At 42.0% G+C, this 17590-nt stretch overlaps 1 protein-coding gene across 1 annotated transcript; it reads right to left on the reverse strand.

Annotated features, from left to right (window-relative positions):
- Positions 1-10752: 10752 nt before the first annotated feature.
- fgf5 (fibroblast growth factor 5) lies at positions 10753-16865 on the reverse strand. Its single transcript, XM_070863897.1, has 3 exons — positions 16592-16865; positions 15295-15398; positions 10753-11103 (listed from the first exon to the last, which is right to left on the reverse strand). The coding sequence occupies exons 1-3, from the start codon at positions 16863-16865 to the stop codon at positions 10753-10755; spliced, it is 729 nt and encodes a 242-aa protein (XP_070719998.1).
- Between the last annotated feature and the right edge of the window lie 725 nt (positions 16866-17590).

Raw genomic sequence — 17590 nt, forward strand, 5'->3', positions numbered from 1 at the left:
AGGGATGCACTTGGACTGGGGTAAGGCACTTTCGCTATCCCTAGCTGTCTTCTGGGGAGCTCTGTCCGCTGTCGTTTCAGGAAGTCAAAGTGGATCGAGTTACAATTTGCAAAGTCAGTGAGACCTTGGGATGGGAGGTTCCAGTTACACATTCCAGTGAAATTTCAGGGTGTGGCTCCAAGGGGACCAATCATAGACAAAGGTTGGAGCATGGTGGCCATTTTCACAGTACAAATAAGCGTGTTCTATCTCTGCAGTCACCTCTTTTAGAACCCTAGGATGTAGGCCGTCAATGAAGATAGGGATGTTCATGGAGCCTCCACCCTCCATTAGTTTCTCAATTGTCTACCATCATTTGCGACTGTAGATCTTTGACCTGATCTGTTGTGGTTGTGGTTGTGGGATCCCTTAGACCTGTCTAAAGCATGCTGCTTCTCCTGTTTAATATGCATGTAGTCCTGTGTTGTCATGTCATTAGGTTGGCACCTCAATTTCATGTACACCTGGTACTGCTCCAGTCATGCTCTCCTGCATTCCTCATTGAACCAGGGTTGATGGTGATGGTGATGAAGGCGTGAGGAATATACCAGGCCATGAGGTTATAGGTTGTGGTGGAATACAATTATTTGGCTTCCAATGCCCCACAGCACCTCATTGATGCCCGTTTTGAGGTGCTAGGTATGTTCATAATCTATCCCACTTAGTATGATGGTAGAGCCTGATGACACGATGGAGGATGTCCTCAGTGTGAAGAGGGGACTTTGTCCCCACAAGGACTGTGATGTTCACTTCTTCCAATGCTGTCATGGACAGACACATCTGCAACATGTAGATTGGTGAAGACGAGGCTAAGTAGGTTTTTCTCTCATGATGGTTCTCACACCACCTGCTGCAAGGTCAGTCTGGCAGTTATGTCCTTCAAGACTTGGACAGCTCAGTCAGTCATGGTACTACTGAATCACTCTTGGTGATGGACACTGAATTCAACTACCCAAGGGGGAGAAATTGGGAGCATTTGGGGGGCGCTAACTGGGCACAAATGAGTTTGTGACCAGGTGCGGCACTGTTAATGATTCCCGCCATATTGGGCTATGGCATTGCGCCCCGATCTCCTGCAGCAAGAGATCATGACACCATCGGCGCATGCAGCGCTCCGTTAGATCCCCACCTCCAAATTTTATTTTCGCCCCTGCAGCAGTGCTGAGCGATAACACCAACAGCTGCAGGAGGTACATGTCGGGAGGCTGGCCACTACCGGGGTGACAATTAATTGCGAGGTGGCCGAGTGAAAAATGAAAAAAAACATACCTTCTTGTTGCCGCTCCTGATCTGGTTTCTTCGTGAGGTCCTGGCTGCGATTGCTCAGACCCGCACTCTGCTTGAGGGCCGGGCTGATCCTATTTCACTCCTGCTCCAGGTAGGTCCCTTTTTCTTCTGCAGAATTGGCAATGTAGGTCCTTTCTTTTAAGTGTTTGCTACTGCACTGGATTTACACACCATGTGGTGTGAAACCAAAGCAGTATTAGACTTCTCCCCCTCTGGGAAATCTGAATGTTCCAAGCCTGTTTAGCATCAGTACTAAGCTGAAATTTCGTCAGGCATAAATTATACTTGGGGCTAAACTTTCCATCGGGTTCACCCCACTACTACCCAGTTACCGCCCATTTAACCACTAAGATTTAGTCTAACACCCATATTTCATTAAAAATGGAAACTGACGCCGAATTATTGCCCATTTATTGCTGACGTAAGTTTCGGCATAAAGTTAGTGCCAAGAATTAGCTGAACCGCCCGCCCATATTTTTTTTAAATTATGATGTCAGCAATTGTGCACCACCCAGAAGATTGTTTACAAGGGAAACTAATGCCTAGAAACCACCAGAATATCGCCAAGCATTACTTTCGGCATCTTGCCCATATAGCGCCCAAATGATCGCTCACCCAAAAAACGCTCAAAAAAAGCTGCACTCACCTGACCTGAACCCAGCGGTATGGACGCCATTTTGTAATTCAGAGGACTTTTCATAAAAGGCTGCTTCAAGTTCATGGGAGCATTGAAGTAATTTGTGAGTGCTTTTAAGGTGGTTTTAAAATCTCTTGAGAACCATCTAATTATATTGTGGTGAATTTGCATTTATTATTGAGTTTTTAGAGGATAATTTAATAATGCTGAGTACATATAAATAGTAATAGTAATGGGGCCTGTAATTTCTCAGCCAGTATTGATGACTATTAGACTAGAGATGGGAGAAGGTGTATTGAAGAGCATTATGTGCCCAATCAAAGAGGTGGCAGACTGCTAAGGAGGAGGAGACCTTACACCCGACGCAATTGCAGGGATAAGAGGTCATACCTGAACTTGTCCGAAAACACATGCCTTAGGAGGCTGTACTTCCGAAAAGAGTTCATCAGTCAGATATGCCAGCTCATTAAGGGAGATCTGCAGCCTAACAGCACCAACAGGACCACACCACCCATTGAGATCAAGGTTACTGCGGCACTTTATTTCTAGCATTGGGCTCCTTTCAGGCCTCAGCTGGCAACATTTGTGATATCTCTCAGCATGCCACACATTGCTGCATTCAACAGGTGACTCACAGGATGCACTTTATAAGCTTCCCTATGACCAGGGAGGCACAGACTGAAAGAGCTTTGACTTTCTCCAGAATAGCAAACTTCCCCAAAGTGCAGAGAGCAATAGACTGTACGCACGTTGCCCTATGAGCACCTTTTCACGATGCAGAGGTGTTTCAAAATGGAAAGGGATTCCACTCACTGAATGTGCAACTTGTGGTCGACCACAAGCACATAAATCATGGCAGTAAATGCAAATTTTCTGGGGAGCATCCATGATGCGCACATCTTGCATAAGAGCGCTTTCTCTGACCTGTTTAAGAGTCAGCCACAAGGTCACGGTTGGATGCTGGGGAATAAAGGATATGGCCGTGCCAGCTGGCTCATGACCCCACTGCAAAAGACTCAGACAGAAGCCGAGAAGCGCGACAATGAAAGCCACATAGCCACATGCAATAGCGTCTGTATTTTATAGGGTTAATCATATAGGGTTAATTATGATATTCCGACATTCATAGTGTGTTTTCTGCTTCATGCCTCGTGGAATGTTGTTGATGCAGAAAGAGAGAGACCTTGATGCGCAAACCATCTTGTTTATGGGACGATCGGCGCCTCGAGGTCTCATGCTTTGTGGAAGAACAGCTGGGGCCTTACAGATTAGGAGTTGGCCATAAGTCACATGCACCCAGGTTTGTTCAATAGTATAAAGGAACGGAACTGTCCAGTAGCTCTTTGAACTTCACCTTGGATCGTGATTCGCGAGCAGTGCCGGGACCCCCAAGGTTCCTGACCAGCCGTCGTTGCGGAGTTCCCGACGGGTCGAAGGCTGTGAGCTTTGTTGCATCTTATCATACTTCTCTTTTCTTCGTAAACTGTATTTTTTTTTCTCTCAGTAAACGGTGTTTTATCTTTACTTCATTTGTCTTGTCTCTTATTTAACATTCATCCAGATCCTGAACCTGGATCTATTATTATCGATCCAAAACACTGTCAAAAAGACAATTGTAGTGCTTAAGCAACACTTCAGATGGACCACTCAGGAGGCGAATTACAATACCACTCTGAGCAGGCCGCTCAGTTCATTGTGGTGTGTTGCATGTTGCATAACTTAGCTATCAGGAGGGGACAAGAATTGCCAGAAGGGACTGCCGGTGCACCTCAGGAGAGAGAAGAGGCGGAAGAGGAGGACGAGGAGGGAGATGATGACCTCAGGGACGACAATCAGGTTGGCTTTGAAACCATGCCCCCACCCCATCCTAGACCGCAGGAAAAACCTCGTGGTAGTTACGCAGCTGCAAGACTATTGTGTCCGCAGCTCATAAATGAACACTTTGCGTTATGTTGGTGACTGTTACAATTACAGTTGTGTTACATTACGTTTCATCTTTGCCTTTCATGGCCTGGCTTCGCCAATGTTTGCAAACTTTGTATATGCTTAAGTTTCTGCTATTTGAAGACACTGCACAACAATTTTAAGTTAAGTAAAAAAAAGTAATGTTTATAAAAGTGTTCAACATTTTTTTTAAAACATCATTAAAAGTTAACACCCATATACCCCCCACCCCCACCCCAACAGTGATAATGTTATAAATAACAAATAACAATAAAAACAACAGCAACAACAATATACTTTAAAAAACAATTCTAAATATAACAAACACCCACTCACCCAACGTTCAACAAATTTTTAACAACAGCAACAATTAGAAGACTCCACACACTCGCAACCTGTGGCCAAGCTTCTCCTTTCCTTTACCCCCTGATTATCTGTACCCCACCTCTTCCCGTTCCCCTACCAGCTGTAAGCCACCTTGCAACAGGGCACCTCGAGCACTGCTGCGGTGTGGGGAGTGACGGCAGATTAATAGATTGAGCTGGAGATGGAGATGGAAATGTCCTCCGTGTCAGAAGCAAGAGCTTCCTCCTGACTTGCATGTGTCGGTGGCAATGGCGGTACGGCACCTTGTGGTGCAGTGCTGGATTCCGGGACCACTGGCTTCCCTCTGGCATCCATGGACTCGGCTATTCTCTCCATCACCATTACCATCCACGACATCTCCTGCAAGACAATAGAGTGGCAATGTGGCCAGTTACTTGCCCATTGCCTGGAGGAGCTCTCGACCTATGTCGACGCTCGTCCTGGACAGATTCACCATGTCCACACTTAAATCTGCCGGTCTTGGAGCAGATCGACCTTGCTGAACCAACCGGCGCGGCGTCGGCACAGGCATGGAACCACTCAGGGTGCCCTTCTGTAAGGAGCTTGGCCTCGCTACCTCCTCAGTGGAAGAGGATGTGGCCGCAGGAACACACGATGAGAGGGCTGTAGGCTCTTCCTCTTCCTCCTTACTATCCTCAGTGGATAGGATGACCTGCAGAAGTACAGGAGAGGCTCTTGCCTCCTCATCTCCAGATACAACAGGTGTGACCACGGGAACGTAGGGATCCTGTGAAGGCTGAAGAGCTTGGGGAACCTGTGAGGCCTGGTAACCTAGAAAACATAAATGAGCTTAGTAGAAGAGAAGGGGATGACACGGTCACATGAGAATTCTTCTGCCAAGCAGGCATATGCACGAGGAGCAACACTACTGCTATAAATATACTGACAGACATCACCTCTAATTAAAATCATGAAGGTACAGAATCTGCATTGCATTACAATATGTCATGATCCCATCATTAATTACATAACATTACATAACATTACATTAACATATATTATACTGAAATGGCATTAAATTACTTCAAATCACCAATGGTTTATACATTACTCATGTGGCGCAAGAATGGGTTCAGCACCACCACAGGTGGCCGACCGGTTGTGGACCCCCACCAAGGCCAACGCCAGCTCTTCGAGGTCAGTCAATGGGGTGACATCTCCTGGTCCTCCACCAGTGCGCCTCTGCTCAGCACGATTCTTCAAAAGCTTCTTCTGTAAAGGTGACAAGAGCATGGCATGGCATAATATCATTGTCTAGTTACTATTACAGATATGTCAGATATCAGATTAGTGACAGATATCATATTATTATTACTATTACACAACACAACACACAAAACACACAGCACAACACACAGACAATCCCCAATTAGTCTTCCCATGCTAATCATCGTCAACGTTAACATTATATGCTAATACGTTTTGTATGCAATTAAATGCATGGTTATATCTACCATCTGAAAATAACTTGAATAAGATCGAGGTTAGGATTAAATGCATGACACCAAGATTACCAGCCTAACTACAATCCAGCAGATCTACATTTAAATGAATCATTGCATCATTATAATTTATTAAATAAATACATTTAATAATTACTCTGCTGGAACCAACGAGATCATTCCAGCGCTTATGGCACTGGTTCAGCTCTTTAAGTTCATGCATGGACACCGACACGACCTCCGCAATGTCAGACCTGAGGTTGGTTTCCCATGACCACCCCGGGTCAATTGGGCCCATCGATTCTCCACCTCGGAGACCAGGGCAGCATTGGCCTCCTCAGTGAAGCACTTTGCATGCCTTCGTCTGCCCATCTCCTCTCCCACCTCACCCACTTTGGACACCTCCTCCACCTCTACATCACTCATATTAACTTCAACTAATTGAATATTCTCCATTTTCTTCAAATCAACTAATAATACCAATAATACACCAACCAGATACATAAGCTTCCTCAGTCACCTCCCCTCTCTCTCGCTCTCTCCTCTCTTACTCTCTTCCGCGCATGTGCAGATGACCCCTGACCTCCCGAAATGTGGGAAAAGACCATTGCTATGGAAGCTGACCTTGCACAATGGAAGAAATCGCTAATGCCCATTTCACATTGCTATGACTAATGCCCAAATTAAAAATTGGAAACTAGCGGGTTTTAAAATGGGCAGTATTCCGGCGATCTCAAAAAAATATATAATCGTTAATGCTGGAAATACTGTCTATTTTTGGGCCATCTGGACACCGATGCAAAGTCTAGCCCTATGTGTGTAAATATGTTCTTTGGATATGGTCTCATGAATTGGAATCACAGGTAATTTGAACAAATCACTGTCTGTCAGTGCTTCAAGGCAGTAGCGCATTGTTTCAGCAACAGTTAACGGTGCACTGAAATAACATTTTTAATAAGCAATGTAGTATGTAACAAGAATTGATGATCATAGTCATGTCAGCCTGCCTGGCCTTGTGTCAGCTGGGCTTCTTTCCAACCTCCTCCTCTTCTTCTGCAACCTTTCTGGCTACATGAGTTCCCCTCTTGCCATAACAAAGTTGTGCAGAAGACAACAAATGCAAATAATCTTTAAGACTTTCTTGGACTGTACAGTAGGACCCTAACTGATCTGTCCAGGCATCAGAAACATTAGCTTAGCATTCCAATGGCATGCTCAACAAGAATTCAGGTGAATGCATGAGATTCAGAGTACTTTCTTTCAAATTTGGCATGGAACTTTCAGACTGCTGTCATGAGCCAGTGCAACAAGGGTTTTCCCAAATCCCGCAGCAGCTATCAGTTCAATCTTCCTACTTCTTCAATATGTGATGACATCATTAACTGCTCCAAGCTTAAAGCATTGTGGCTGTTTCAAGGCTATCTTGCAGTTACCTGCATTATTCAGTTCTGTTGGTCCAAGACCACAGCGACAGTGATGAAGTGAAATCCTTTTTGATTCATATATGCCTCAGGATTGTAATTTAGTGTCCAAATGGCAAGATAGACATCATCAATTATATCATGCACTCTTGGGAAGCCAGCTACTGGTGGAAGTGCAATGCCTTCTCTAGTCATTTCCACTGTTCCATTTGAGAAATTACAAACTAGTTTCTCCTGGCAAACGGGGCTGCAGTGACCTGCTTGATATAGACAACTGACATAGCTAACAAATGTCACTAGTAGTGGATTGAAATGTAATGGGAGCAAAAAAGTTCATTGCAATTGGAGATTTTAACTGCAGCAGGCTGGAGTGTCTCTTTTCTGAATGTCATCCCCAATTCAGGCTTTCGAACACTCTCCAGTTCTGATGAAGGATCATCGACCCGAAATGTTAACTCTGCTTCCTTTCCACAGATGTTGCCTGATCTGCTGAGATTTCCAGCATTTTCTGTTTTTATTCCAGTACACAGCACAGCTTAATGGTAGCCTCCCTGCTGAAGAGCAAATAACAAAGGTATCTCTCTTCCAACATGCCCAAATAGTTGTCTCTGGATTGTATGAAATAATTTTAGGACAGTTTGTGGATGATATATGTGCCTGCTATGCCTGCCAGCTATCTTTCCTTCCCCAAATTTAACACAGCCATTGGAATGCCCATGGTCAGCACTGCTTTGCAGCTGCAAGGGTGAACTGGTGGCATCAAGACCTCTGCTATGGGAGGTGGGCATCAGCACAAGCAACTAAAAAAGTAACTCTAATGCTCAAAGTTCAATTAATAAATAAGTCAGAATGCAATTGTCAATTACATGGCAAACTAGCTTTAAATGGTAGAATTCTTCAAGGAGCATCTTGCAGGCCTACCAGTGCTGGTTTTAAACAGATGCAGAGCACATTGAGAAGGGCACTGAGAAAAGACAGGGAGATCTGAAGTGAGAGCAATTTTCATTTAATCCCATGATTTTATCATATGTAATGAGACCACCAAATCTTTAAAAATACTTTTTCCCACCTGCAGAATTGGGAGTTTTGCACTAATTGCGCTGAAATAGTGCTTCATAAAAGTTCTGCTGAGTATAGGAGAACAAGTAAGTTAATCAATCCTGTGCTCTGAGGGTGTGTGGATTGGAGAATGGTTGCTGTAGCCCTATCTTTGAACAGTGTGTCTATTGACACCATTCTATCAGCCAATGAGTTGCATTTTGTCAGCTAATGATTTGTAGATGGGGTGGGACATATGGCAGGACTTACAGCAGTCTATTTTACAACAAACAAAGACTATTTACTCAGCAAAGAGACTCTCATTTCAAAAGAGTCTCTACGAACTACAGCAAACAGAATGCATGCCCAAAACTACAGCAAAATCTCCCAATAAAAGCTGTGCGATTTCTCCAGCAATATACAGTGAGTGGAGGACAGTTATATACAAATGGATAATTTCTCCAGCAAAATGAAATCAGTGCAGGTTGATTACATACATATTATGTGCATAAAATCAATCTTAGTCACTTACAGCAGTGCAGTCTTCAGGAGTATCTTTTTTACCTTTTTAATCATTCTTGGGATGTGGGCGTCGATGCCAAAGCCAGCATTTATTGCCTTGAGAAGATGGTGGTGAGCTGCCTTCTTGAACTGTTGCAATCCTTGTGGTGAAGATACTCCCACAGTGCTATTGGGAGGGAGTTCCAGGATTTTGATCCAGCGACAATGAAGGAACAGCGATATATTTCCAAGTCCGGATGGTGTGTGACTTGGAGGGGAACTTGGAGGTGATGGTGTTCCCATACGCCTGTTGCCCTTGTCGTTCTAGGTGGTATAGGTCATGGGTTTGGGAGGTGCTGTCGAAGAAGCCTTGGTGAGTTGCTGCAGTGTATCTTGTAAATAGTACACACTGAAGCATGGTAGATGAGTGGGGTGGTGTTTCTGTTTTGTGCAGGTTGGAATGCTATTGTACTTACTGAATTGTTTGTTACTATTCCAGGCACAGTGATAGAAATACAAGCCTTCACTGAATCACTGAAAATGCAATGCACATGAGACACAAATATGAAAAGAATTGCCTCCTTTATAAATCGCTCTCAATAACAGGTACCGCACATTACTGCATTAAATGAAAATAAAATTTGATTCTGAGAGATTTATTAATAAACGTTCATTCATCACTCTCTGTGGCATTGGTACTCATGTTTTCTGTAGCATGAAGCCCATAAGATCAAACAGGTCATGAGAAAATATACAAGCTGCTTTAACATATGTTAATAGCCAACGAGACAACATTCAGCCAGACAACTTTCGTATTTAGATGATCACAATAGAACATCAACAATTAAATGTCATGAATGTAAACAAACATAATAATAATACATGTGTTGCATATGAATAATATCATTGCTAAATTGTGCTTCAAAACATTTAAAAGCATTTAAATGAAGAATGCATACACAATAAATGAATGTTGCCTCAATGGTTGTTATCTGCAAACACAGTAGACGCCGATTCCTAAGTGCAACTCAAGCATGTAAACTCTTAAAATAACTTGTCCTTATACACAATAAGGTATTTGTTTTAATGCAATGGCTATCACAGGAATCATTACCTTCCCAACAGGAGTCCCAGGAGGGATTTTTGCTAACAGAGCGTTTCTGATGACAGTGTGTGATAATGGGCCATGACGTTGATGTGTGCCATTTGATACACCAATAGACTGAAGCTGGCTCCCAAAAGCATGTGTGTGTTTTTCCCAGTAAAGCAGTCCCTTCCCTGCGGGTTTGTAAGAAGTGGAATGCTAGGATCATGGCAGGGATATTTTAAACATCCAAACTCCACAGTGATAGTTTGATTGACGGTCTGTAATCCATCCTTCCACCTGTTCCACCGGAGAAAGGCGGGCTCAGGGGTCGTGCACCACCAAACTATGACCACTCCAAAAACAAATTGTTGCATGTGCTTTCCAAACAGAAATAAATGTACGTTATCACATCGCAATAATGCCTATTTTAGAGAGAGAAACAAATAAACAATTCCCTATGTGTTCTTAAAAAATGGCACATTCCTGGAAAAAGCATACTTTCTTTTAAAATAAAGACTTCAACATTTCTCAAAATGTTTTCAACATTTCTGACAGGGGAAAAAGTTGCTTGCTTCCTTTAAGAAATGTGATTATTTTGTGTTAAAAACATATTTCCCGCTAAGAAATACACGAACAAAAATTTATTTTCCATTGAAAATGAATGTATATTTAAGAAAGTATGTATTCAATAAAGAATTGCTTCAAAACAAGCCAAACCAATTCTCCTACCAAACAACTTGATGTTTGTATTATACCCGTACAGTTTCTCATTGCCAATGCTGATACAGCACCCACTGAAATCCTTGAGCCCACCCTGCTGGTGCTGCGCGCAGGTTATGGCATGTGGATGGCATGTCTCTTTGGGGAAGCGGACACTCTTGTTCCCCTGTGATCCCCAGTGCACCACAGCTGCTTTCCAGTAAAGTCACTGAACCCGAACCAAATACAATGAGTTAAATCCACTCACTGCTATCCAAATCGAAATTTTGGCCTATACTTTACAACGTTAGTATTCTTCCTGCTGACCCTTACAGAAGGAGGCGATTTTGGAGCTTTGGGTGGCGTTTTTTTCTCTGGAATTTTTTTAGTAATTTTAAATGTCTTTTCTTTCTCAGACTGTTTGAACCTTGGAAGGAAATGTGTAGAAATGTGCTGAGGTTTCACCCGAGGGCTGTTCCCCTTTTTAACTTTGCCGCGTTTATTTAAAGCCACATACCACTCTCGGCTATTGTTCTCGCTTTTGTAAGTGGCCGAGGCATAAGTGTTGTAGCTGTTCTCTTGATATCTCTCCTTGAAATTGCATTCAGCTGTAAACTTGATCTTTAAGAAAAAAACAAACAAAATAAGTCTTATTTTTATCCAGACATGTCAAGAATATATTGATGGCGTTTACATAGAATTACATAAAAAGTACAGCACAGAAACAGGCCATTTAGCCCAACTGGTCCATGCTAATGTTTATGTGCCACACAAGTGTCCTCGCACCACGTTTCATCTAACCCTATTAGCATAACCTTCTATTCCTTTCTCTCTCGTGTTTATCCAGCTTCCCCTTACATGCATACTTACACACGCACTACCTGAGGGTGACCTTCAAATGGCCTTTTGGTCTATGATTTGTCTTATATTCTTATGAATGAAAGCTGTTCAATTGATTGACGTATATCTCACCCAAGGATCAATGATATAAGGGGGGAGAAATTCGGGAGCGCCCGTTTGAGGTGCTAACTTTTAAAAGTTGAAAAAATTAGCGCCAGACACTAATGTTTTTCAACTTTAAAAAAATGTGGTGTTTCGCAAAATCAAGTGGTCCACTTCCTTCCTGCAGCATAACAGGACAGAGGCAGCGCTGCACACTGGGCCATCCAGTGCTGCGACGTTCCGACGCTCCTTCCCGCCCTTAAAGGGAAGGGCCATCGCTGCAGGCTCTGGAAGGGAAAATCTGACCTGGTCCCCGACGGCAGCCGCGGTCCAGCCGAATGCACTCAAGCAGAGTTACAGGCTGATCGATCGCGGGCAAAGAGGATTGAAAAAAATTGACAGAGCATTTTAGAAATGTGTTCACTTACCTCGGCCACATCGCCTTTAAGTATCGCCCCTGAAGCGCCCAGCCGCCCGATGAACACCTGCAGCTGCCGGTGTTTTCGCCCGGCGTGTGCTGCAGGGGGCAGAATCGAAATTCAGGTCCGGTGCGCTACCGGGCGATGCGCACGGCAGTGACGTCACGATATCCGGCCGAAGGAGATCAGGGCGCAACGTCCGACTGCCGCCGCAAATTTCCCACCGAATTTAGCGGGAGTCGGTAAGTAAGTGGTTAGCACCCCGCTGTCGCCTCCGGAAGCAATAACGGGAGGTACAAAGGAGGCCAATTTCTAGGCCAGAGTCTATGTAATGACTTGCCAGACGTTGTGAAGTTTACTTTTGGAGGAATGGTGCGTCAGTTACCAGTCGGTAACTGGTTACACTGTATATACAACAATATATTACCAAACTATGTGGGCACAGAGCCAGGGGATAGGAGGGACCATGCACTCACACAACATAGTGAAGTAATTAATCCATTCAATGTACACTTCATATAATGGTTATTGTAAGCGTATCATTAAAAACAATCTCGATGTTTTGGGTCGGTATTCTCAAAGGAAATGCGACATTATATCTACACGTTCCAGCTCAAGAGTGAATTCCAGCGTGTTGCTGCAGATTTCTAAATAGTCAAAATTATTATTTTCTTCTGGATAGATCCGATTCCGTAGAAAATATTCTTTGGTAGAAAACTATCAGAAAGCTTGAATTGACGAACAGGAGATGCCACGGCCAGCCCCACCCCCAAAATAATTAATGGATCTATCAACATTGTTTAATAAATTAGAATGTAAATGATTTCCATTTAAAACAAATCAGAGTTAGGGCTATTAGAAAGGTTTCTACAGTAGCGCCCATCCATTATTTCCAGTATAGACTTATGGAAAGAGCTTACCAAACAAATGTTATACAAAACAGCCTTGTGATTTCAAACTGTTCCTAACAATGAGTACTTTATGTAACAATTTGTTTATAGATGCCTTAAATAACCAAAGTGTTTCTTAACCCTTTAAAGACAGAAAGTTGAAATCCATTCGTATTTGTATATCCTGTATTTTTTTTACTTCCAATCAGTATCTTGAAGGCGCGGTATTGCGTTTCATTGGGCAATTAATCGATTCCAGATCAACTTCAGAAATGTAACAGTAGTTCGCCCAAGGACTCTGTACACTTAGCTGTTTTGGAGACGGAAGTATCAGTCAATCGATTACTGAGATACAAGAACTTCAACCCGGAAACTGATTGTAGTAAAATAATAACAGAAATTCGGTAGGTGAAACCGTGCCTTTAGTGTCTCATAAATGCCAGTGAAACGCCCACGGCAACTTTACATAGGTGTTTTCAATACACGTCATTCTTTTAAAATCGTGTTTAAAATGGAGTGAGTTTTGATCAAATGCTGCAATATTTGAACATTATACTGTTATAAATCTGAGAATGGTCTTAGAAAATAGTCTCCGTAGCAGTGACAGTGCCTCTTTTGTAATCTTAGAACATTTTAACAGCTATCAGAAATTGCATCTATATAACCTCCTCGTGCACCTGTCTCGGCCTTTTGAAGCTCTTAGAATTTGTAATGAAATTCCAGCAAGCCAGACAACAAATATTAATGAAAAATATAGTCTGCTATTTTCCATTTGTGGCATTCACTTTGAACCATGCCAAATTACGTTCTCGGAATTTAGATGAAATCTGACAAACAGTTTGTTTGCACGATTGTGGGTCAAAATTAGAGAAGGGTGTTTTCTTAAACTTCTATACAAAATCATCGGTGTGTGACAAGTCCGATTTCCACGCTCAGTGCAGTCAAAATTGCAATTAACGTGAAGTGAAAATTGCAGTATTTCAAAATATGTCAAATCCTCCTGAGGAATTAAAGGAAAATCTTCTCTGCGCGGCAGTTGATAATTGCTTGGACACATAAACTGCTGGAATACAATATCCCTCGAACCCACTTACTGATTTAATTATGTTGCCATCTGCATTTTGAAAAAAAGGAGACTGATGTCAGGCGACTAGTCAAGATAAGAGAAAGAAAGACTGGAGCAGTGTTACAATTTAATATGCGAATTGGTTTGGCAGAATTGCAGAATTATTTGTACTATTGACGTTAATCTCATTTCAGCTGAAAGTGGATAGATTGAGTTCTATCAAAGCGCCGCATTGACTGACTGACGCAGGATTCTCTGTACTTGCAAAACTTACGAAGCAATCACAGAACTTCACCCAACCATGACCAGTACGCAGTCATATGCCATTTAGCATTAATTGCATTAATTTTAGTAGCAGCAACAGAAGGCAATTTAGGTCAAATATCAATTTGTATGCTTAGAATTCCGAATTATGTCCAATTATTTAATTCTGTTAGGTGTCTTGTCAATTTTGTTCAAACCCGAAATAGTAAGTACACTGACAGGATCATTATCTAGTTTATATTTCGCAAAATGATCAAGTGCAATGGAAAAGCCAAATTCGCCCGTAATTGAAGTTTGAAGCTCAAGCAACGTGTGACATTCACTAATTTCAACATTGAACGCAACATTTAGCAGCTAGTTAAATATGTGAAACAAATGTTATCTGTGCAGCATTAACTCAAAAGCAATCCATTGAATCTTTTTGTTGAGAATACAATTTCATCCGGTTTCTATCAAAATGGGTTTAACTGAAATAATGGTGGCTTCTGTAGCGTGAGCAAAGCGTTGGTTCAATAACCTTTTAGATGCTCGCATTTTGAAAGACAGTAACGGGATGGTAGGGCTATTTCACAATTACAATACTTTTTCATTCAACTGTACAATTTGTTCGACGTGTTTTTTTGCAATGTGATTTTCAAACCGCAGATCCCATTTTTGTTCTTAGGTGATCGGATAATTGATAGTAATTTTCTGTAAGAATCTTATTTTGACTGATCTCATCCCTGTGTCCTGTCCAGTCGGATATTTACAGATTGGTTTGAGTTTGTTCTCAGTGTCAAAGACAAAAATTACAGCGGAGGCTTGCTTTCCTTTGAACCAAACGCATCTGTCAAAATATGGGGCTTGAGTGTAGTTTAACAGATCTGGGCTATTAAACAAAGTAATGCTTACCGCAGAGGAAATGATTTGCCAGTAGTCTTCAGAAAAATATTTACTGTAATTCTTACAATTGCGTGGTTCTTCGATGATTTATGGTGGAGTGCGCGGAATTTTGTGAAAAATGAATGTGGAAGTAGATGCCATGTTGACCACGCGTAGTAAGTTATGTTATAAAAAATAAAGCTGATTTTGAGCCAATCATATTTGAATGAGTAGCTGCATCTAACAGGATTAGACATAAATCACATTCCACATTTACACTTTTTTGCGCAGTAACATTTGAAGACTATTCCAACTTTTAGGCCGTGGACAGAACATAATTTAAGCGCCATCCACCTCAAATAATACTCACAGTTGCGTAGAGTTTCCCCTTTTTATTCATCGCTAAAAATCGGTTGCTAAAAATTCCTCGAATTCCCACTATCCCCTGAGACACGGCGAATATTTCCAAAATACCTGAAAGTGAAATTTCACAAGTCAAATGTTGTCGGATTTCTAAAATATGCTTGCTGGCTGCTGCCCGCACAGACTATAACTGCAACCTTCCTTTGATCACTTCCAATAGTGGGAGGTCCCATGCAATTAATAGGCCTGGAAGCATTTTAAGTTGTAAAATATGCAAATTATTTTGCTTATTATAAAATACATTGTCGTTATTTTTTCTGTATTATTTTTCCATGGATTATGCTTCTATGATATTGGCATGCTCAGATTACAGATTGTGGAACCTGCAGTTTTGTTTTAAACCAGAGATAGCTCTTTAAAAATATATATATTTTTAGATTACGAGTGGCATCGACAATATACAACTCCCATATCAGAATCGACTGGTCTAAGATTTCGGCTCCGTGACGTTTTCAAACTTTAAAAAAAATCATAAATTCATAATTGTGTTTAGTTATTTCCCGATAATAAGTAATTATCAATCCGTGTGTTGCTGTAATATGTTAGGGCCAAAACCACCACGCCACTAACCCAATCACTCCAAACACTCGGTTCCCTATAGCCTGCACCTGTTACCGACATACTTAGCAGTTTAACATGACCACACAATGAAACATAGGCCAGGCAACCTGACCCCGGAAACACTCATCACAAAATCGATCTTTATAGCAAAAATAGCTTTGCAAACAAACGTCGTTTTCAGTTATGTGGAGGTCGGATAATAATGATGAAACACTTAACATTACGCTGCAGAACATTATGGATTCATTTTATAAATGCTATATATGTTTTAGTTAACCTGACTATTGAAAAACCATCCCGAATCATGCCACCATTTAGTATATAGCAACGTGTATCAACTGCAAAACCAATGTACATAAAATCCCAAATGTACAGACAAATATCGTGTTCAAAATGTTAATATCCAGCTGGCTATTACATTATTTAGAACAAACGTTATTTCTCACATAGGTGCATCCTATTATGACATCTTATAATGCTAGTCGAAACAATTCACTTGTAACAAAAAGCACCATGCAAATAAAGAATCTATCTGAATGACAGCTAGAAGTTAACATTGAACAAGCTGCACACAAGCATAAGTCCCGTAGTTATTTCCCCATAGAAAATTGCTATCCATAGACCATATTGTGATATTTATGATTGAGTGTGTTTATGTGAACTTATTTAGAATAAACACTTACTGAACAGATTGGCTTCATGCGAGCCACTGACTTTGCCATCAGGCTGAATCTGCAAATGAAAACCAATTCCAACTCTACAATACAGTCTTCCAGTGCGGGGCCCAGACCTACTCCATTGGTACATGTTCCTTAGTGATCTGCGGCTCTGCATGGCTGAGGAGCTCTCGTTTGTTGTGCCCTGGAGTGGTTCTGCGGATGCTAGTTGCTCGCTGTGGCCCGAAGAGAAGCGGACGGTGTGATTCAGAAAGAGGAGGACGAGGCATTGAAGGCGCATTCTCCCAGTGGATCTCTCCGGAGTGCTGGCTGCTAGGACAATGCCCGCATTTTGCTGATCCTTTGCTCCATGCACCAGCGACCGTGTGTGGTGTGTTCGCCAGGCATATCCATGCAAAAGCTACTGCTGGCACGGGGATATTTATAACAGAAATGATCTCATTGCGAGATGCATGCCTGTGATCTGAACGAGGAGCTTTCATCCTGCAGTCGCCAAAAGAATGAGCATGGTCGTGTCCAATGTATGAAATGTAGAGAATTGGTTAGGAACGAGTGCCATCAACAACTCAAAAATGCCAGGACGCCATCTGCGCAAACTTCACGCACGACGAGGCTAATTTTAATAGCAGGGGGAAGTCTACAAATAATTCATAACAAACAGAAATGGGTCCCACAGGGGACAACCGAATGAGTCATTTCATGCCGAAACACAAGGCGGCCGTAAACTAATGGTTCTTAACCAAGAACCACACTGATCTCTAATGACCCGTTTGCTCCCCAGAGTTTTCATATAGATATATAAATGGCCGCAGAGTGCATGATGAAATAAAAAAGGCAACTTTACTTATTTGATCAATATTTTTTCTACATGCAGGTCTGTGTCACGCAACTAAAATGGAAATTATTAACAGCGGCGAGTAATTTAAATAATGCAGATACTGGTTAAGACAATTAGTTTGCATACAATTTCAAAATTCGACTTGATAGCGCGTCGTGAGAAGTAAA

The sequence above is a fragment of the Pristiophorus japonicus genome, chromosome 2, assembly GCF_044704955.1.
Source record: "Pristiophorus japonicus isolate sPriJap1 chromosome 2, sPriJap1.hap1, whole genome shotgun sequence".
Lineage (NCBI taxonomy): Eukaryota > Metazoa > Chordata > Chondrichthyes > Pristiophoridae > Pristiophorus > Pristiophorus japonicus.

What these genes read in the sequence shown, in the direction of transcription:
- fgf5 (XM_070863897.1), bottom strand. Translation starts at nt 16,865, where the DNA reads ATGCGCCTTCAATGCCTCGTCCTCCTCTTTCTGAATCACACCGTCCGC. An exon ending in GCATGAAGCCAATCTGTTCA is followed by an intron (nt 15,399 to 16,591) that starts GTAAGTGTTTAT and finishes TTTCACTTTCAG; the next exon opens with GTATTTTGGAAATATTCGCC. An exon ending in AGGGGAAACTCTACGCAACT is followed by an intron (nt 11,104 to 15,294) that starts GTGAGTATTATT and finishes TTTTTCTTAAAG; the next exon opens with ATCAAGTTTACAGCTGAATG.